Source organism: Pezoporus flaviventris, unplaced genomic scaffold (assembly GCF_033815535.1).
Source record: "Pezoporus flaviventris isolate CSIRO_AGI_PZ_B2104156 unplaced genomic scaffold, CSIRO_AGI_Pfla_v1 ptg000006l, whole genome shotgun sequence".
Taxonomy (NCBI): domain Eukaryota; kingdom Metazoa; phylum Chordata; class Aves; order Psittaciformes; family Psittacidae; genus Pezoporus; species Pezoporus flaviventris.
In genome coordinates, this window is record NW_026892554.1 from 7313823 (window position 1) to 7334888 (window position 21066).

General features: G+C 50.1%; 2 protein-coding genes across 11 annotated transcripts in view; one reads left to right on the forward strand and one right to left on the reverse strand.

Annotated features, from left to right (window-relative positions):
* AKAP13 (A-kinase anchoring protein 13) overlaps positions 1-21066 on the forward strand; it is a 468794-nt gene that overhangs the window by 217998 nt on the left and 229730 nt on the right. The gene's annotated exons all lie outside the window — the stretch shown is intronic.
* Positions 1803-21010, reverse strand: KLHL25 (kelch like family member 25). Of its 2 annotated transcripts, none has more exons than XM_061446740.1 (3): positions 20702-21010; positions 8114-9943; positions 1803-3237 (listed from the first exon to the last, which is right to left on the reverse strand). In XM_061446740.1, exons 1-2 carry the CDS (start codon positions 20718-20720, stop codon positions 8157-8159), a joined length of 1806 nt encoding a protein of 601 aa, XP_061302724.1. In that variant the 5' UTR covers positions 20721-21010; the 3' UTR covers positions 1803-3237; positions 8114-8156. The 2 variants fall into 2 exon arrangements, with proteins under 2 accessions (XP_061302724.1, XP_061302726.1); XM_061446742.1 differs by lacking the exon at positions 20702-21010 and adding an exon at positions 20113-20255.

Below are 21066 nucleotides of genomic sequence, written 5' to 3' on the forward strand. Positions count from 1 at the left end.
TGAGCATCTCCCTGCTCTCTCCTTCTTAAATCACTTTTGGAGTGTGAGAAGCCCCGTTACAGTGAACCAAGATGGACGTCGCCCATGGGCAAGCACCAGACTGGGCCAAGGGATGGGCTAAAGGGTCTGTGTCCTGTCCAAGCTCTCCTATGGGACTGCGTGGCTGCAGAAGAAGGCAGGAGCTAGGAGTGGGAACCAGTTTGCTGCCAAGCTTGGCTCTGAGCAAGGGCTGGACCCTTGCAGGACCCTGCACCTCATGGGGATCTCTGTGCCAGGTCCTGGCTTCCTAACACCCAATAGGGCGGTCTGTGGTATGTGGATGTATCCCAGGAGCCTGGGAATGCACAGCCCCTATAGCACTGACATACAAGACCCTTTCCCAAGTGCCCATCCCAGACAAAGCCAATCTTGACCTGCTGCGATGGGGAAAAGGCTCTTTTAAGACAGCAAAACAAACCACGCTGACATTTCTTCCCAGTTAAAACCCATCCCTGCTCTGCCTGTAGCCTTATTCTGACTGTTCCATCCGTTTCCATCCCCTTTTGCTTCGTTGCTGCTAACCAAGAAACCTTTGTATTTTGCATCGCATTGAATTCCATAGCAACAGGTCGCTGCTGTGGCAGCAGCTGCTGATTGCTTTTGAATTGTCTTTCAGGCAAGCTCCAGAATAAACACAAAAGAGCAGGTCTTTGCATGGCTCATATCAAAGCTAGCCAGTGCAAAGCCTCCTAAGCTGCTATTTAGAGTCCCAGAGTCCCATCTAAAACCTGAATCAACAAAACTGAAAGGGATTTTATCCACACACTCCATTTTCCCCTCTCCTGCTCATCAAGCAGTCATTTCTACTCTTTGGTTTCCCAAAGGGCTCTTTAATGAGGTTTTTCTATGGCACTTTACACTCTTATCTGCCCAAATCACGTCGGATAATGCCGCTGCCCACCCAGCTCCCGCAGGCAAGGAGACATGTTCCAGTCTCCTTTATAGATGAGATATTCAGGCTCCAAATCCCTTTGAGACCGTGCATAACCCATAGGAAGCTTTGCTTCCCAAGCCCAGCAGCACCTGCAAGTGAGAGGAGGCAAATACCACTTTGCAAGGTGGTTGTGCTTTGCCCATTGGTGCCCATTAGCTGCTCCAAGTGATGCTCTCGCACTCCCAGTCCTGAGCAAAGCTGGAGCTGTTGGTCTTGCAACAGTGAAAAGCCCAGCACCTTCCCAGAGCACAGCTTGATCATTCCCCTGCTCCTCTGGGATAAGGAGAGATGCACATGGAGGGGAAGCGTGACCGGGAGCCCCAGCTGGAAAGCCCATCTCCCCTGTCAATGGGCCCCTTTCTTGGGAGCTGCAGCAGCCAAGAGAAGGCAAATAAGGAAAACAGAAGTACAAATTCTTCTCGTCTTCCTCAGGAATGACTGGCTTTCCCTGCAGGAGTAGCTGTGGCTGGCCTGGGCCCCTCAACCCATTTGGCAGGTATTAGCATTGCAGACTTGCAAGCTCTCCAACAGTCATGGCACGGTCAAGTTGAGTGAGAACAGCCGTGGAGAAGGAGACACGTGATGTCCTCAGGACGTGAGAAGCCCTGGACTTTATTCCCAGGTCTACCACTAACCTTGGACAAGACACTTGACATTGTGCCTCAGTTTCCCAAGCGCTGAAGCAATCATAATTACAGCCGGGCTGGTTGCTTAGGAGGTTGTTTGTGAACCGCCCCACTGAGTCCCAACCCTGTTATTATTCCTCATCCCTGTTATTAAACCTAAATCCAACTTGCTTAAGAATGAAGAGTCCTGTGAAAAGCACAGAGACCGTTTCCCAGATCATCATTTTTATTAAAGTTCACAAGCAGCCGAAGGAAGAAAGAAAACACAAAGACTGGAAAATGTAAATAAACGTCACTCAGAGCATCGCAGGCTGGCTGCGCACAACGTGTGCTCTTCCTGGCAGCGCTCGCTTGCTCCAAAAAGACCTCTGTTGTTTGAAGCTGTGTCAAGGCTTTTCATCGCATTGCATCATTCATCTGGCCAGGCTACAGCTCAACCTAATTCGGGGGCAAAAGGCAAGCCTGGAGCATCTGCAGGACCAGATCTGCTGTGAAGGGAAGCGGGATGCTGGGGCAGGCTGGCTGGGAGATTCATCCGTGTATCGACAGCCAAAATCCACGTGCGCTCCTCATCAGCGTGAATGAGGGACCACTCGGGCTGACAGCTCTCGCAGTGATAAACCCAAACAGAGTCAGCCAATGTTCGTGGGTAACCTGGGGCAGCTACAGCCCAAGCGCTGGCAGGCAACACGCAGTCAGAAACGCTTACATCACTCTGAGCTGAAGCCAGGATGTGCGGTGCAGCAGGAACAAGGAGGATTCCCACTCCAACAGCCCCGTGGTGCTCCCCTGCTCTGCCCACTAAAGGCACAATGCCCCTTCCCAAGGCTGTGTCTGCTAGTGTGATAATTGCCCTTCACCCACGCTGCTGGGTGAGCACAGGAGCTCAGCAGGCCGACTCCAAGCAGGCAGCCCAGGGTTTATCTGGTGACTATCTCGGCAGCGGTGCCGGGGCCTTGGCACGCTCTGTGCTCTTCCCAGCAGCTGCATGCAGGGAGCTGCCGGCCCCCGACAGAAGGGAGGGAAGAGGAGAAAAGAACATTAATAATGCCCAAAGTGCAAAGCAGAAGGCACCTGCCCTGTTTCACTGCAGCACCCGGCGCTGCTGGCAGCCGGCCCGAGCTCCCACGCTTTAGTGTTTCAACAGCCATCGCCTCCATGGAGCAGCCAAAGGATGGGGAGCCAGGTGCTTTCAACCCCTTTTCCCTTTAAAAACACTTCCCAGTCACCCAAACAGCAACTACAGCCAATGGCAAGTGCACTGCCTTTGAATAAAAACTATTAATGTCTTCACCCCCCCAGCCGTGTACCAAAACGCACCTAACGGCTCCCCATGCTGCTTGCTGAGGGATGCAGCCTGGTGCACATCCTCTGTCTCCCCAGTCCCATCAGGCCACTGGTACCCATGAGTGTGCCCGTGTCCAGCCCCAGCCTGGCAGCCAGTGGCTCCTTGCTGTCCCCGTATCGTGGCTGGTGGTGGGGCTGGGTGGCCCTTGGTGCCCCCCTGGCGTGATGCCTCCCGCTCCTGGTGCTGGGAAGGAATGCAAAAGGCTCCTCAGAGTTGTGTGCAGGAGGACCAGCGGGGACTCAGTCACTGTGTCGGCTCCAGCAGTGAGACTGGGGATATGGATGTGGCATCTGGGGATGGAAAGAGAAAGGTCATTAACAGCAAGATGCCTGTGCAGGGAAGCACCAGAAAAGGGGTTGCATGTAGGCAGATACTGGGATAAGCACCACACTCTGAGATGGGTGAAGGAGGAAAGCAGGTGGTTTATTTGGGATGTGCTTTGCTTTTGTAGGAAAGGGGAAAGAATATTCAGCTGGGGAGGGCTCAGAGCACTGAAGCCAGCCAGGAAACTTCTGTGGACATAAGGGAATGAAAAGTTGTGGAAAATGGAGTTTTAGCTTTTTTATTTAGGGCAGGGAGGACAGCCCAAGAACTGGAACAGACAAAACAAAAAGACCTCTTTTTCCCTCTTTTTCCACTGGTTCCTCCAACCCCATCCATAGGACTGACATTTCCAAGGGGCTGATCAATCCAGTCTGGGGCCTTGCTCAGACTGCACGTGTTTCCATCTGCCCAGGGTTAGGAAAAGCCTGATTTCCATTGACTTTCCTCCCAATGCTGCCTGATAAACTGGCTTCAGAGACAACCAGCCAAAGGAAAGAAAGAGCAGCAGCAGCAAAAAACTGCAGTCCCTGCTCATCCGGCCTCAGTATTATTACACATGCAAATGGGTTTTCCTAGGAGCCACCAAGGGAAACCAGCTGTGACTCTGTTCCTGTAACAGGTTGCAAGGAACCAACCCAGCAGCACACAGGTGAGCTGCAGTGATTAGGATCCTCATTACCCTGAGGGGTTTTTAAGCCCTGCTTGCAGGCACTTGGGGTTTTTGCATGGGAAGAAGCCTCTCTGCAAGCAGAGCTTTGTGGATGGGGCTGGGACTGAGGCACAGCAACACAACTCTGCAGCTCCTTCAGAGGTAAGTGCTGACCAAGTGTTGCTCCATGTAGATGGGAAGTCAAACCAGACAGCAGTAAAATCCTCCTAGAAAAGGCTTGGTATCTAAGCTGTGATTGAATAGTCAGGTCAGGTCACTGAATTCATCCAACACTCAGTGTGACCCCAGTATCAGAATACAGCTCTGGGCATGGCTTGCTGCCTGAAGCCTTGCAGGAGCTTTGGAGCCAAAGTTCAGCTTTTAGGTGCCACAAAAGCCTCAAAAACCTGCAGCCTTGGCTGCTTGATGCCCACCCAGGGGCAGATACCAGCTGCTGGTGCCACCTCACAGGAGCAAAACCGACCAATGGACATGAGTGGGAGCCACAAAATGGGCTCTGAGCATTCAGATGAGTCCCAGCATAGATGCCTGAGCAATGCCTGACCACCAGGCTCTATGAGGAAGGTCCTGCAGGAGCCAAAAACCATCAGGATGTGAACCCCTGGCTCCTACCAGCCTTGGGGTTGCTACAGATGGGTGCTACATCTCCACCCCAGCAGAGTATTTGAGGCTCAGGAGGCAGCAGAGAGGGATGCAGGGGCTCCCCTCTCTGTTTCCCCTTCCCTGGCTGGACCATGCAATCTGCAACAACCACCCCAACCCGAAGCTGATGGCTCATCTCGCTGGCTCAAGCCCATCTGTGACTCTGCCCCATGAAAATGAGAGCACCCCATAGGACTGGTAGTTCGGAGAAGCCACATTTAATTTGGAGACAGGCAGCTTGAAGAACCTGTTCCTGGCATCACCTGAAGTCACTTCCTGGGAGGTACACACTTGTCCCCATCAATGGGCCCTGCACAGGACTGCAGCAGTGACCAGCCAGCATCATTCCCTGCTGGGATGTCCTGGCTGGGCTTTGCTTGTTCCTATGAACACAAAAGGGTCTCTTGTTTCATTTTTGTAAGGATTAACCTCCTCGTGGCCCCAGCTCCATAGGTGGGAGGAGACCAGGTTTTCATGTTGCGTATTGCTAATCATGCTTGATGCCTGGTGTTAACTGCAGGTAATAGGCACTAAATTAGTGTCACACAGCATCCTTGGCAGGGGCCCTGGGACCTCTGCTGAAAGGTGCCCCAGTTCCAGCTGGGAAGGGTGAAGGCCATGGCCTCAAGGAAACACTTCCAGCTGATCAGCTTTTGCATTAAATGAAAAGCAGGCTTGGTTTATGATCCACATTTGTCAAGGATGTATTATTTGGGTTTCAGGGCTGGTATAACTGCAGCCTCACCAGCTTATAGGTAAGAAGGCTGTTTTTTTATGAGTACAAAGTGTGATTTCCTACCATGTAACTGCCCAGACCTTTCCCCACCAACCCAGATAGCTGTGCTCCGAGGGCACTTTGGATGGTCCCTCCCGAGCCTTCTCCAGCTGAGGCAGGTTTCCCATAGGATTAGCATTCTTAAAGCACACCAGAACCTGGGCATGTGCTGGCCAACCTGCCTTCCTGAAGAAGGATCCCATAAAATGCATGTTGCAGCAGAGACTTTACACAGTGAGGGCTGGAAGACAGAAGATGCCCCAGCCAGACATGCTACAGGATGACAGGGTCTTTGTAGGACCCTATAGGCAATTACCCCAGTTTCTAAGCCCAGTTTTGGCACTGGTGCAGCCAGGACAGGCAAGGCATATGGGACATGGCTGATGAAGCATGGGCAATGCGTGCACATGGGAGACATTTGGATCTGGCCTTCGCTCATCCATCTTGGTGCTTTATTTAAGGAGCTGTCACAGTGGCTGCAGCCATAACAATCACTTCACTTAAACCCCAACAGCACAAAACCTCTAGAAACTGACAAGAAGAAACACTGTTTGGCAAGAACTCATGTATATTTTAAATACTTCTTTTAACCGAAGAGTGGAAGCGAAGCCAAAAAAGCACATAAAGCCCTCACACAATGACTTTTCACCAGTTTTATTTGCAGGTTGACATATTACAGTTGCTGGTTTTCTTGTGCTTGTGCCAGATTCCAGATTACATGGGGAAAAAAGCTATCTATACAACCCCCACAAAGCTATTTATTAGGTCCAGAGAACCCAGATAGATTACAGAGGAAAAAGGGTAGGAGAGGAAAGTAAAATCTCTGTGGCTTTGGAGACTGCTTCTTCTTCGGTGGCTGAAGAATCAACTCCCACCTTCAAATATTCTCTATTCCTATTCCCAGCAGCATGGCTGGTGTTGAGCTTTAATATTCAGACACATCTGCTACCAGAGAAAATTAATTTTCAGCTCTAGGATGGCTCTTAAAGGGGGGTCCTATTGACCAGAGTTGAAAATGATGGAGTCCTCGCACTCTTCGCTGCAATATTTAATAGCTGAGTGGCAGTTAATTAGATTACCAAGCCACTGTGACAGATGCTAGGCAATGCCTGAGGAGGAGAATTTGGAAAGGCCATTATCTTTCAGTGCTGGGAAAGCTCTCGGGGATCGCATTTTAACCCTTTCCACTCCTGCCCTGCCCTCACTGTGCTCCAACCCATGTTAAACCCAGGTGTTCCACAAATCAAAGGCCAGCATAATGCTCTGGGTGCTTTTTACTTCCCACCTGAGCAAAGCAGATGGTCATGCTGGGCATATGCCTGGCAGAGGTGCCAGGAGCTCCTCCTCGGTTCCCAGCTGGCATCAAAAGAGACGATCAGTGGGAGATGCCAGTAATTTCCCCCACGGGGTGATTCCCAGGCACACCAACCACACCAAGCGGGAAGCAGGGAAGCGAGAGGGTGTTAGAGGGTTTGGGCAGCATTCTTTCTTCCCTGTATTAAGTGAAGTGGATTTTGATGAGCCTATGAAGAATTCCCCTCCCCACACTCCCTGTTTTCCAAATACAACCGCAAGTGAAGCCCTGTACACATGGGTTTTCCAGCTCCTTCAGATGTAGTCTCCAACCACCAAAGCAGGGCTCTGCGTTGCTGGCACTGTGAAACCTGCAGATTGAGCTAGCAGAGGTGTTACAGACTTCCTGGGAAGATGATGCTACCCAAGTGTTGCCCTTATCAGTGTCTGCTTTCACAATGCAAGGTGAGAAGAGTTTTTGGCCTTTGCCTGGCCAGCTGCATCTCAGCACAGATTGGTGAAGGCATCCAAAGCTCTGGAGTGAAACTGGTAACCAGAATGGCAACCAAACATCCCACTGGGAAGGAGAGAGAAGGAACCAACAGCCCTGTCCCCGTGGCACTGCAAGAGCACCTCCCCTGACCAAGCACCAGAATGAGATAGGGCATCATGAGATTCCACCAACTTTCTTATTCTCACACACCCCAAGACACCGATAAACACATTCTTCTTCTTCTTCTGGTTACAAAACCCCTTCCCTCCCACTCAGATCTCACACAGAAGTCTCAGAAGTTCTGATTTAACAAGCAACCATTTGGATATTAAATAAACACCAGGACCATCAAATGAACCGTAGCTCCTAAGCTGTTGCTTCTGCTACCCACTGAAATGTAAATATAGAGCATAAAAAGAGATCAGGATCTGCTGGCATCCCAAGGGTCACTTGCCTACGGATTCATCAGCTCCAAGTAAGTCACCCAGATACTGTGTAAAATTTTGAACTACTGAGATTTTGTCCACTTTTTGCCCTAGTATCTCCCAGAACTCAAATGCAAGTGCTTTTAGGAACCTTAACTCCCTCAACTGCATGGGGACAGGGTGTATTCCACGGTGACAGCCACAAGAGCAGTTGTGGACACATCTACCCTCTGCTACCCACCCACCAAAGGTGGTGCATCCAGCTAGCTTGGAGCAGAGGGAGAGGAGCTGTGGCCTCCTTGCAACCATTGACGTAGATGTGTCTCTGGAAGGATCTACTGGAAGGATCATCTGGAAACAAGAGAAACCTGGGAGCAACATCACAGAGCAAATCACTCTTTTCTGGAGCTGCATCCCACCTTTAAGTGTACCTTCTCATAAACTATGAGCAACGTGGAACGCATGGCTTCGGCATGGTGTGTGCAGACACAATTGAGGCGCACAAAAGATAGCAAAATGCACTTTTAGAGGAGGAGACCCTTACCTTATTGACCTCCTGGATACAAGCCCCCGTGCCCTGACCCTCATCATGATGGCAAGTGCTTCCAGGTGCTGACAAAAGCTGTGGGGATGAGCGAGTAAGGCACTGTTGTGATACAGTTCCATGTGTCTGACGTAGGGTCATAGCAGTCCAGCGTTTTGCACCTCTGAGTGCCAAAGTAACCCCCCACCACATAGAGTTTATTCCCTGAAGCCAAAGCATGGCACGACATGCGCTTGGCTGTCATGTCCCCAATGCGTGTCCACTGGTCCGTCTCGCAGTCGAAGCGATAGGCAGAGGCTGCAGTGAACTCGGTGTCTCCTCCCATGATGAAGATCTGGCTGCCCAGGACAGCGGCTGCTGTGTAGCGCCAGGGCTGTGGGCACTCGGCTTTGATCATCCACCGGTTCTCAGCTGGATCATAGCACTGCACTTTGGACACCATGTCTCGGTGAATGCTGGTCCCACCAAAGACAAAGAGCTTGAGCCTGGCGCTCACCACCGCAGCGTTGCTCACTCCATCTCGCAAAGGAGCCACCATGGTCCATTTGTTGGATATGGGATCGTACTTCTCTACTTGCTTCAAGGAAACTGAAGGAGACGCAGGGAAGACTCCAGCTACCGCAGTGTGTCCACCAACCACATACAGGCAGTTTTCCAGCTCAGCTGAGCCATGTCCAAACCGAGCTATTAACATTGGGGCAGCTTTTGACCACTCCTCATGAACTGTATCATACACCCATACATCTTTCGAGACCCCGTTCTCTGAGCCCCTGCCTCCAGTGATGTATACTTTGCAGCCGATGGCACAAGCACTAAACTCCTTCCGTGGACTCGGCAGGTCTGCTTTGGGGATAATTTCCTTTGCTTTGTGGTCCACTTGGTAGATCTTGTCACACATGAAGGTCTGTCCTCCCAAGATCAGCAAGGTGTGCCCAGCTTTGCGAGGCCTGGCACAGGGACTGGTGACTACCCCATCGTTCTGGAGGATCTTCTTTTTGCACTGAATAGCTTCGTCCAAGACAAGCTTGTTCCTTTCATCCACCATGATCAAGTCCTCACAAGCCAAAGCTTCCTTGAGGCATTCAGAAGGAAGCAAGGCCAGACGAACGTTCCTTAGAAGTTCTGGGAGATAAGCCTTCCGCTCATCCAGATCGTATTTTACCCATTGGATGACAGCCTTAAAGACCTTTTCTTCATCCTCAATTTCCAGCTCATCACTGGAGATGAGGTCCAGCAGAGTGTCCTTGGAAAGGTTGTTGAAGTCCTCGCTCTTGTGAACAGTCTCAAAGTTAACCAGGCACATCCTCCAGGAGAGCTCATAGAGCCGGCGGCACTGGTGAGCATCTGAAAGCAGCATCATGCCTAGGCAGTTGGAAGGGTAGAGGTTCTTCTCCAGGAACTCAGCTGCTGCATCTCGGACATCATGGAACTGCAGCATATCTCCAGCCTCCAGGAGGGACTCAGCGTTCTCCTCATTGATGATGATCCGAGAGGAATAAGCGAAGTCCAGCAGTAGCTCCAGCACCTCTGGGTGGAGGCTGTCATGGAAGTTCACCTCATCGTCCAGGCTCTCCCGGAGCCCATTGCTAAACATGGCTTCGAAGTATCTGCTGGAGGCAGCCAGCACTGCCCGATGACATGGGAATGACCTGTTTCCTGCCCAGAGGGTGACGTCGGTGAACATGCAGTGCTTCCGCAAGGTGTTCAGATGCGACAACACGCAGTCCGGGTGGGAAGCTTTGTGAAAAAGCAGGATGTTCATGGAGCCGGTGCTCGTCCGGGATTTACGGTTCTCGTGCACGCTGACTGACATGATGACAGAGCTCTTGCCTGCAGAGAGGCAAACAAGAAAACCATTAGTCTTGTCCTTACTCGTCTAGGCCATGGAGAATTGATTTATTTGCTATCCAACCCTGGTACACTGCCAGTGGACCTCAAACATGAAGCACCTGGTGACATCTCGGTGCTCCTGTACCCGGGCTTGCAAAGCCCGTGCCTCCTGCACCCCACTTTAACTCACACTGAGCAGGGTGGGAAGGCAGCGTAGGGTGAAGGGGAAAATTCTGCACTTGGGTTTCAGCAATGGAGCAACAAAGTGAAGTAATCAAACCCCATACTGGAGGGTAAATTGTCTCAACAGCCCCTGGAGGGTATTGGCAAACCGCAGCAGAGTTATTTTTCCTTAGAAAACAGCATTAAGACAGCAAACTATCCAGGATAAAGGGCATCGGTCTGTTCTTGGCTCAGCAGAAATCAAGCTTGGCTTCTGATTTTCCTTAAGATTGCTGCTGGTTTAGGAAAGGCAATGGCTACAGGTTTTATTTATGGAATATTTGGCTACCAGCACAAGATGAAAGTTTGGAACGAATTATAGCAATCCCTTTCATTGTAGTTTCTGTTGATAAACCTCACCAGACACTTCATGTGACTATAACATTCTGCAGGACAGATTCACATCAGAGAACAAGACAAAAGAGACAACTAAATTACACTTTTTAACAGACAGGCAGAAGGAACCACAAGGCTTTTATTAGCAACTATTTCATTTAAGTGCTACTCGATACCTATTCTTCCCCATAGAAGAAAAACCCTTTGGACCCATCAAATTAATACTACTTAGATGATAAAATCCAAGTCATTTACTCCAAAGTATTTCAGCTGCTCAATTTTGTTCCCCATGTAACTAAAATAGACTGACAGATATGAATACAGGCTCTGTCCCAGGAGTGTTTTGGCACTCAGGGCAGGGAGGATGCTGTGTGGATGCCCAGGAGCATCAAGGGCTGACGGCCTCAGCTCGACACAAGGGGGAGCCATAAAAAACGGCTACAAGCTGGGAAAAATGGGCCTAATTCATGGAAAAAAGGAGTCTGAGAAACACTATCCAGCTCTGCTGCATCTACTCTTTAACCCAACGCTATCTTTCTACCCCCTTTCTACCTTGTCTTCCCCAAACAACTGCAGTTTTGCTTTGCAAGCTGGAGGCACCAGGGCTGAAACCCCACAGCATCCTGCTCCAGCCACCTACGGGTTTAGAAATCAGTAATCAGCCACACAGGTATAGTTGGGGAAGGGTTTTTTGCTTGTGTTCTTTTTGTTGCTACTGGTTGGTTGGGTTTTTAACTTGCTCATCATAGCCCAAAGGTTCTCAAGGGTCTTTCTCATCTAAAAGCACAAGGTCGACGGATTAGTCCTGTCCTGCCCAGCTGGGTTGAGCTCACCACCACTCAGTCCTGGGGGAAACCATGGAATGCTGAGAGAGCAGACACAACACAGGCTGCTGACAAGTCACAGCCTTGACCTGGTGGAGACCTGCATCCGCACAACCCTCCCATGCTCCATGGATGGATAACCTCAAGCGGAGGTGGATGGCCAGATAAGCTGCCTGACTCATGCTCTATTCATGCATTTCCTACCCCCTGCTTCTCCAGCATCTCCAAAAGAGTCTAAATTCAACAAATAGTTGTGGGCACCTCCCTCCTTCCCAAGGCGCTGCCATGAGTTATTGAGGTTGGTCTTGCTGAGGCCTCACTCATTCCTCAGGGCTGTGTCACAGCCCTGGGAAAAGGTGTTTCTGTGCTTCCTTGTGCATAGAGAAAGCTTGCCCAAGCAGCCACAACTAATACTTGACCGTCGAGCCAGGCAGGAGCACTGGCATGGGTACTGATGTGCATGCTCATCACCAACATCTCTGCAGCCTGGCACTGAGGCCGCCAAGCTCATTTTGCTTGTGATTGGAAGCTGCACAGCAACAAGGCTCTAAAACAGGAAGGAGAATGCCATTATAGAGCTGCACTTTGATGTACATCTGAAGGAAATGGTTTTCAACATCTACACCCAGCATAGGGACAACACTAAGAGGTTATATGGATTCCCATGTCAAGGCTCTATAATGCCAAAGTGAGGAATACAAATGAAACATTTATGAGTCTGCTAAAAGCTATTGATTTAGGTTTCCTATTCCTACAACCTCAGAAACCACCTCGCCACTGCTGCTGCTTTCTTTGCTCGTAGCTCAGGTCAAGCTATTCAATCTTAACCTTTGATTTGCTTATGCACAAGAAATGAAGCAATTTATATAGGACAGCTATGGAAACAAACAAAAAGATTGCAGGAAGGTAGCCTCATTTTTTTCTGACACTAAGATTAGAAAAGCCACTACTCAGAATGGAAGGAGGTAATTTAGAAATTGAAAATGTCTATACAAAGCTGCAGCTGAGCCATCATATACACACACACACACATATATATATATATATAAAAAAATCTCAGGCTTCTAACATCAACCATGTTGCCCAGGGCACTGGGTAACCAAATAATATTTCTATCCAATAGGTACTGAACAGTATCCAGGGAATAAATTGGCAGGTTCCATTCCAGTCCCCATCAGCACTGCTCTTCATACCACCCTGCCCTAGTACAGGCACCAACTGGTCCCCAGTACAGCTTCAAGCCTGAAAGCCAAAGAGGCCACAGCCCCTTTACTTGGCCTCTTCTGGAGCTGGGTTAACAATGGATGTCACTGGTCACAGATCAGCAGAGCTAGACAGACAGTTAAACTGGAAGTAAAGCAGTGTCTGAACAGTGGTGTGCAGTCACCTCACCAGCAATAGGCTTGCTGGTGGCTTTTGGCAACTTCAGACAGCTTGTTTTGAGGGTTTCTTGAGTCCTGCCATAGCTGGGCACAAGCAGAAGTGGCAGGTATAATTCTTCCCCTCCCAAACACACCCCACTGCATCTCTCAGTCTACAGGGAACTTGGCATCATCCCACCCATGTCAGATAAACAGAAACTGCAGGCAGCAGCTATTTCATCCAATGGGCTCCTTCCAAAAAATCTAGCAGCCTTCAAGTCTGTAACTAAAAGGATCTTCTACACTTCTCATGATGTGCTTAAATGTGTGCTTCAGTCTAAGCAATGTTTTAACTGCAGTGGCAAATGGGCTGAACACATGACATGCTGTTATAGGCACTTCTCTGTAGCGGATGCATGCAGAGCAGGATTTGGTCACTACCGCATTCCCCACTTCCCTTACCAGCCACTGAGCTTAGAGGGAAAAAACAGAACCACTCTGAATAAGGAGTGTTTTACACAAAGAAACCTGTCAGTGGCTCCTGCCAAGCTCCCACCTGCTCTGTGAAAGCTCAGGGGGTTATCAAAGTTTCCAGCTGCATCTTCCATCATGCAGGAACTATGAGCAGACACATCAACGTGAACAGCAGGAGGCATGACCTGAAAAAACTGAGGCTTGGATTTTTCCATGCTCCATTCTTTTTCTTTTTGCCTTTGAAAGGCAGTTATTGAAAAAATAAGTATCTACTGAACAGCCTTTTAGGAGGATCTTACTGCAAGCAGCAGCAGATGATAACCCTTCTATATGGGTGAGGGCAGAGGGGCATCAGTGCTTTGACAGCTATACAATACTGGCTGCTGGCTACAGTATTTTCCTGGCTGTCTGCAGCCTTTGTACACCAGGGAAAGACAGAGGTTTTTCCAGCATAGTAAGATAAGGGTGCTTTGGAAATCCTTCCATGCACGCACAGAGGGAGGACGGCAACCCCAAAGGAGTTAGCTCAGGGAGAAAAGACCCCCTTGAATCAAAGCGCATGAAAAAACCACCCCAGCAAGATTCTCTGGACAGGAAAAGCTGGCAAAGAGAAGACAAGGGGAAAAAACAAAACCTCAGAGCTGGCCAAACTCCCACCCAAACAATGGCCACAATTCTCCCCTCTGAGCATCTCCTGCTTCCTACAAAGCATGCCCCCAGCAGAAGGCTGACCCTCGTGGGCTGGTGGGTGTCCGTGTCAGAGCTGATGCTATGGATCACTTAGGAGAACCTTGTTCTATTACCTCTTGAAAATTCCAAGCAGCACTTAGGAATCCTACACTTTGAAGCTGTATGAGGCCCTGGTCCACAATCACAAAAGGACTGCTTGGTGGTGACACATGGACTATATTTAGCTAGGCTTGGGGTTCTCCTTCCATCTTAAAACAGCAAGCCATCCACAAATCTCCAGTTATTCACTATCTGGAGAGAATCAACAGCTGAGATGCTGCTTCCTTTCAAGAGGACAGTACTTGAGCATGAATAAGATGTTCCCCCATGGGACATCAGGGGATCAAGGATCATTTCTGCTTAGAAAGGCAAAACTACAGGATTTATAAGTGTTCTCCCAGCACTGTGAAGGTTGGCTAAACACCCAACAAAGAGCCTAAATCCCATGAACTGAAGCTGGCACCTTCTGTTTGCCAATCAGACTTTCAGAGAAGCAGCAAGCAGAACCCGTTCCTTTTTGCTCTGCTCAGCCATGAACTATTTAAAGCTGTAAATAAGTAAATAAATAAGCACTAAGGTTCCCTGCTGGCTCAGTTCAAAGGAGAAGCTGCTCACGCCGCAGTGCACATTCATTCCCAAGCAGTCCCTCCATGGATGTACTGCACTACAACCCACAGCCACCTTCTTCCAAACCAGAGCAGACCCAGCTCGAGCAGAGCAATGGCTGCTTTCACAGGGAGGCAGGCATAAGATTAACTCTTATTTTCTCTCCAATTTCCCAATATCAACCCTTTGGGGTTAAATGCCATCCAGAATTCAGCCAAAGTTCAACTTCTCCCTGGAACCGGTGGGACAAATTCTCTGTCCATTTATAATATGCCTGCTCCCTCATCCCAAATATCTGTACCTTTCCAATGCCTTCATGGACTTCACCACCTTGCTGTTTAGGCCAGCAGCATCATTCCAGGACAAAATTACTAGTATAACACCAATTTCCCCCTTTTTATTGTACAGAGTAGCAAGCTAGAACCCTAAAGTCATCTACTGTGTTGTCTTCATGGGGAAGAGCTCCTTGCAAAGCTCGCGGAGATGTGTGGCAACACAGTCAAATGCAGAACCCAGATACAGCTGCGTTTCAGATGCAATTTCCTGGCACTGGAGACCATCGAAAGGTTTGAGAAGAGGGATCTATTACATGCAGGCATTCACGTACTCACAGACACAGCTCAAGCTTCAAAAGTGGAAAAAACCCAACAGAAAACAGGAAAAGATGCTGGGGGAGAGAGACAGAAAACAAGAAAGGGGAAGGAACAAACGTAAGGATGTTTCCAGATTTTCATGTCCTCGCCTAACACAGTGGACTCTCAGGTATACAGCCTGGTGCTGCTCGAAATGCTCAACACCAGTAATATCCTGCTGTGAAGAGTGCTTGAGATGAAGGGAATTAAAATAGTACCTGGCATTCAGTGCAGCACTGCACTTGCTGAGCCTGGGCTGCTGCCAGGTGGGCAGCGGAGGACCTTCACCACATCATCCCCCAGGCATGCTCCCTGCTCCATCCGCACTCCTGCGTGCCAGGATGCAGACTTTGCTCTCTAACAAATCGGGTTCATCTCCAGCAACTCCGGTGAATTTTGTGGTTTGCCCGTGTCAGCCAAAACTGTTCTTGTTTTTCCTGGGGATGACTAACACGACAACGATGCAAGTGTGATTTTGCACGTTGGAATTCAGGCAACGTAACTCTGCCATGAATCAGAGGGTATCTCTGTAACAGAGCTGGATTTGGCCTTCCTGACAAACTCTCCTTGTTTCATCATATTTGCAAATACGCAAGGAAAGGAAAGATAGTTGACTCCATCCCACCAGCACAGAATTTCTGTTCCTGCCCCAGCCTTTGAGAATGGAAAGCATCCTTATCATTTATTCTCATTTTCTCACTTTCTCATCTAGCCTGTATATCCTAGACAGAAAACAGAGAGGCCATGTGAAAGGCTCCTTCTGTTGGCTCAGACAGAAACTGGGAGGTTTTCCAAGCTCAATTCTGTAGGCTCCAGGAGATCAGATTGTCTGGAGAAGGTCCGGGCACGTATCTGAACGTCAACATGCTTACTAAAGCAAAGTGGAACTCAGAAATTCGGTCTGTCCATCACTGCTTCATATCCCATTCTCACTAATACTCACCTACCTTTCCTCCCATTAAACCTGGGCTCCACTCTGAGCCCAAAGCCACCACAGGAATCGACTGAATGCCACTTACTATTGAAAACAAAAGCAGCACTGCCAAGCTGTACCAATTAGTAAGGTTCTTGTTCTACCTTGCAAAAGCACTGCTAAAAGGGGCAGTAGTGCCTCAAATCTACAAGACATGAACTAATGTGAGCCAAAGGCAACCAGGTTCCAACCAAAATAAAAATGCCCTTAGGAGATCCTCTTTGCATGCAACACATGCAGTTTTATTTGCATATCAGGTATTGGATTTGCTATTCTGCAATTGAGAGGCTCCATAAAGCTACTTGAGCTACTGGTGAGGCAATCACAGAGAGTTCACATTCGCCACTGAGCACATTGGCTTTGCAGTTCCTGGGAATACCACACCCTCCTACAGCCACTATCCAAATCGGGATAAATAATGCTTTTAGCCACAGTCCAGGCTCCAGACAATAGCTTTTCATTGCTACGCCTTAACCCCAGTGGATCTTTTCAGAGCCAGTGATTCATTTCAGAGGCTGCTGTGGGGTTTTGTCCTCTCTGCCTGCCCTCTAGCTCCACTGGTGAATAAATCCCATTCTACCAGATCAATCACAGTCACTTTACAAAATGAATGCAGAGCTGCAGAGGAGGCGAGTTTCGCAGTCCCTTCTCCCAGATTATACTCAAAAAAGGCTCCAGAATGGAAACACTCTACTTGATCACAGTATCTACCCCAGCCCCATCTGGGCAAAATAAAGTCCTTTTCAAGCAAGCCAACTTGCTAATGTGCTGCAAAGGCAAAAGGCCTTTGGTACTTCAAATATAGAGGAGCGGAACCACATGCCACTTCCCAGGGAGAGTTTAGACGATGAGATGTGGTATACATCAAATTAATGCCAGAATAACCACTGTAGCTGCTGACTCCAGAAAGCATGTTCAGATCCTCCCACTCTCTGTGTACCATTCCTGGCTCCCAGTGCTGGGGTTGGCAGAGCAGATTGCTCTGATGGTCAGGCTAACCAGAAGCTCTGCTATGGACGCTCATACCAAACAGGTCTGTCTGCCTGCTGTCAGGGCAGGAGCTCAATTTCATGCCTGGCCAGTTAACCCGGGGTTTGGTTTTGTCTTCCCCTCTCCCCTGCCAGGCAGGAGATGTTGGTGCAATTGCCAGGTTTGGTTTAGAGGAGCTCATCTGCAATTCTGGCTGGAGTTCAGAGCCATGGGGATGGGAGGCCCTCGTGCCTCCTAAACCAATGAGTCCCTGATGTTGATGGGCATGGATGACAGCTGTTCCCAACTGGACTGTAAAGCCCTGAAGGGCCTGAGGCTGCAAGACAGGGAATAGCCCCCTGGCTCTGGACTGAAGGAACAAATATGACACCAATCTGATCTTTTTCTTTCAGTACAGACACATCAAGCCACGCAGTCAGCTTGCAAGTTCTGGCCCAGCATGGGAGTGCTGCAGCAGCTCAGGCTATCCTGAGCATCCATGCATGCATCACAAGCAAACCAGAGTGCTTGCCAGTGGGCTACAGTAATAAATTTGCCTTGCCACAATCTGACAGGCTATCATAAAACACAGTAGTCTTTGCAAAGTCTAATGGTCAGCAAGTAGACAGTGGTTATGGGACATGCAATGTTCCCAGGCTGGAGTGATGTGGGGGAGACAGAGCAGCCTGCGCTGGCTGCAGTGACAGTAATCAACTGGCAACAGTGACAATAACAGTCACTGCAGGGATAAAGTTGATATGCAAAGACAGACCATTGTGATGGTGGTTAAAGATCAGGCCAGGGGGCTTGGGCTGGCATGTTACAGCTAGATATTTCCTCGCCAGCATTCCTGCAGCCTCTGTCTTATGCAATGCCAGCTACATTCACTGCAATTCAATTACAGTCTATAAAAGACGGGAGTAAATCTACTCCTCAGCTCAAGTGCTGACACTGCTGCTTCAAACCTGCCCCTTCCACAGTCCCCAAGCATCAGTCACCATCACCCGGGGCCAGCCTGGCCAGTCCTGCTCCACCTACTCATGCCCAGGGCCAAGGCTCTGCTCAACACCCTCTTTTGTAATGCTGCCACTTCCCTCCCCATCTCGCAACGTGCTGCCCATCCTCTTCCACCTCCACAGATGGCCACATCCTGCCCTTCCTGTTTCACTCCTCTAGCTCCCTAGCATTGCCTAAAACCTTTGCTGGGTGTAAGAAGGACCTGAACTCCTGCAGGATTTGGGGAGTGGTTTGTTTCCACTGTAGGGACAAAAAAGGTATTGTAATTCATATACACATATGCACACACTCCTTGCCCCCATCCAGGACCATGTCCAGCACTCCAGCCCTGGAGGAACTGTATTTCATATCAGACACAGGCTCATTTTCACACATTTGGAGTACGTGTCATGCAGCATCTTACCATCTGTTCCCAAGCTGTCTGCCTTCATAAATTTAACTTGCCTGCTTCTTCAGTGGAATGATTTTCAACTGGTCTTATCTCCTCTCCAAAACCACATCTGAGACACCATCCCACTGCTCAAGTTACTTGAACCTGCCCCAAACACAGCATGTGAGGCTAGTACGGGGCTCGCTTCGCATACATGCTGAGGCAGAAGGATTTCGGATAACAATCCTCAAATACTTCAGAAAATGGACAAAAAAGGGACAGGAAGATTAAGTTCCTCAGTGCTGAGTCTGCTTTCAGACTCCTGTGTCCACATTATGGTGTGACTAATTTGCTTCTGCAGCAAATTTTACTCTGCTTTTAGTCCTGAGAATCTTGTGCCAATCCCACACTTCCCTGCTGCAGAGCAAACTTCCAGCTATGCCTCCTCCCCAGGTGCTTTACTCAATACAGCCTTATCATAGAGATAAACCAGAGCAGATGGTTAGGGTTAAAAACACAGAAGAGACAAAATGTGTTTTCAGATAAGATTTGATCTGAAGCAGCAAAAAGGACAAGGAAAACAGAGAGGCCCCGGGAAGGGGCCGATCTCACCAAGGAGCCAGACCCCTGGAGAGATGGACAGAGAAAAGAAAAGCTCAGATCTGTTTTGCAGACTCTGAAAGGAGACTGTGCCCAGAGCAGCCGAGTTAACAGCAGCAGCTGGCCACCACCAGAAACGTGCAGGGTGTGTTACAAACATCATGCGTTGCTCCTAAGGTAAGTTCAATAAAAACAAGTGTCACAAGACACAGGAAGGAAGGAGCAGACAAGGGAAGTTGTCAAGGTATGAAAGCTATAGAGCTGCTTGTTTTTCCTGCTGCTCTGGATCTGTCCTGGAGAGAAAGAAGTACATTTGGAGGAAGGCTACAAAAGCTACGGCACACAGCACCCAGACCGAGGAGTCATTCCAGCAGATCACAAGAGAAGACATGCGGAGATTGCCAGGAAAGCACAAACCAGCTTGGGCTCTCTGTGCACACAGCATGAAACACTTGGGTGTCTGCTTATCAAAGGCTGAGGACTGATTTTCCAAGATTTTGGCTAGTCTCATCCCTCACCCCAACAGCCACAAGTGGAAGTGGATAGATGTAAAAAATGAAGAAAGACCCCAAATCTACCAAACTTCTGTAAATGCAAAGGGGTCCATAAAGAGAGCAGGGGGATGGAGAGCTACTTTTTCCCCTCTGCCAGCTCAGCTCTATCACTCATACAAAGCCACGACGGAGTTACCTGCACTGATTTCATCAGAAAGGCTCTGCGAGCTGTGTCCCTTACCCGGCAGCTCTAACCGATCTCTGCACAGAGGGGAGCAACTCCGCTTCCATGCCTGAGAGACGATCAGCACCTATATCCTTGTTGCTTTAGGAGAGAGCAGCCCTTCACCTCCCTGCACCTCTCCCTGCCAGCTCCCAACGGCTGCCTATGCAACACGGCGCTCGGACACCCCAGGCAAACCCCGGCGCCGGTAACCTGGCGGCTGCCGTTCTGCCACCGGCCGGCATGTCATGTCATGTCATGTCATGTATGTCCTGCCCTCCCCGGCGCTGCATCAACGACCGGCGCACACCCGGCCCTACCGGGAGGGCCGTCACTCACCGTGTATCCTCCTCCCCGCGCCCGGCCAAGCCGAACCCTCGGTGAGCCGCCGGCCCAGCGCGGAGCTACGCTGCGGCCCGGCCGCCCCCCGCCTACAGCGCTGCCGACGGCGGAACCGGCCTCGCGTGGGACTCAGGGGGCGGTGCCGGCCGCCGCCGCCGCCGCGGCCAATCGGAGAGAGCCGAGACCGTGACGTAAGAGGGGGCGGGCGAAAAGCGGGAGCGCTAACCAATAGAAAGAAAGAAAGGCGGCTCAGGGACAGGATAAAAGCGGCTCGGAACGCCCTGGGTCCTAAAGCCCGCTGTCTCCCGTTTCAGCCCCGAGGAGCGATTCTGCTCGGCGCTTCGCATCCCCTTGCGTGTGCGCGGCCGCCCCACGCCGGCTGGGTTGGCACTTCCCGGGCGGTTGCGGGTCCTCCCCTCTGTTTCGCCGCGGAGACGGCTCTTCGGCCTCTTCTAGAGCCACGTCCCCGTGGCAGAAACATTTCCATCGCCCCTCGAGTCAGCGCTCTGCTGGGTCGCCCTGGGCAGCACGTCCCAAGCCGGATCGGCACCTCCCGGTGTGTTGTCCTTGCGTGCGGCTCACTCACTTTCAACCCAGGCCCCCATCAGACGGCAAAAGTCAGCAAAGCTCTGCAGAAGTTCAGGCAGATTCTGAACTCCTCAGCTCAGCAGAACTTCAGTCCGTGGGGGACGTGGAAGTCAACGGACTCCCACGGGGTCCCTTTGCCTGCAAGGATTTGCAGAGGTGGGTATCAGATGGGAATGGCTGGGTCCATATCCCCCAGGAGGGAACAACCAGGCAGTGCCTTCAGCTGGAAGAAACAGGGGACACACACTTTTAAGCGCTTCCTTTAGCACCATGGGCCAAAAGGGGGAAAAAAGGCTCATTTAGAAACAATAACATGTTTCACCTAACGCAAGGAGGAGCGCGGGTGGCAGCTCTGCCTCTGCT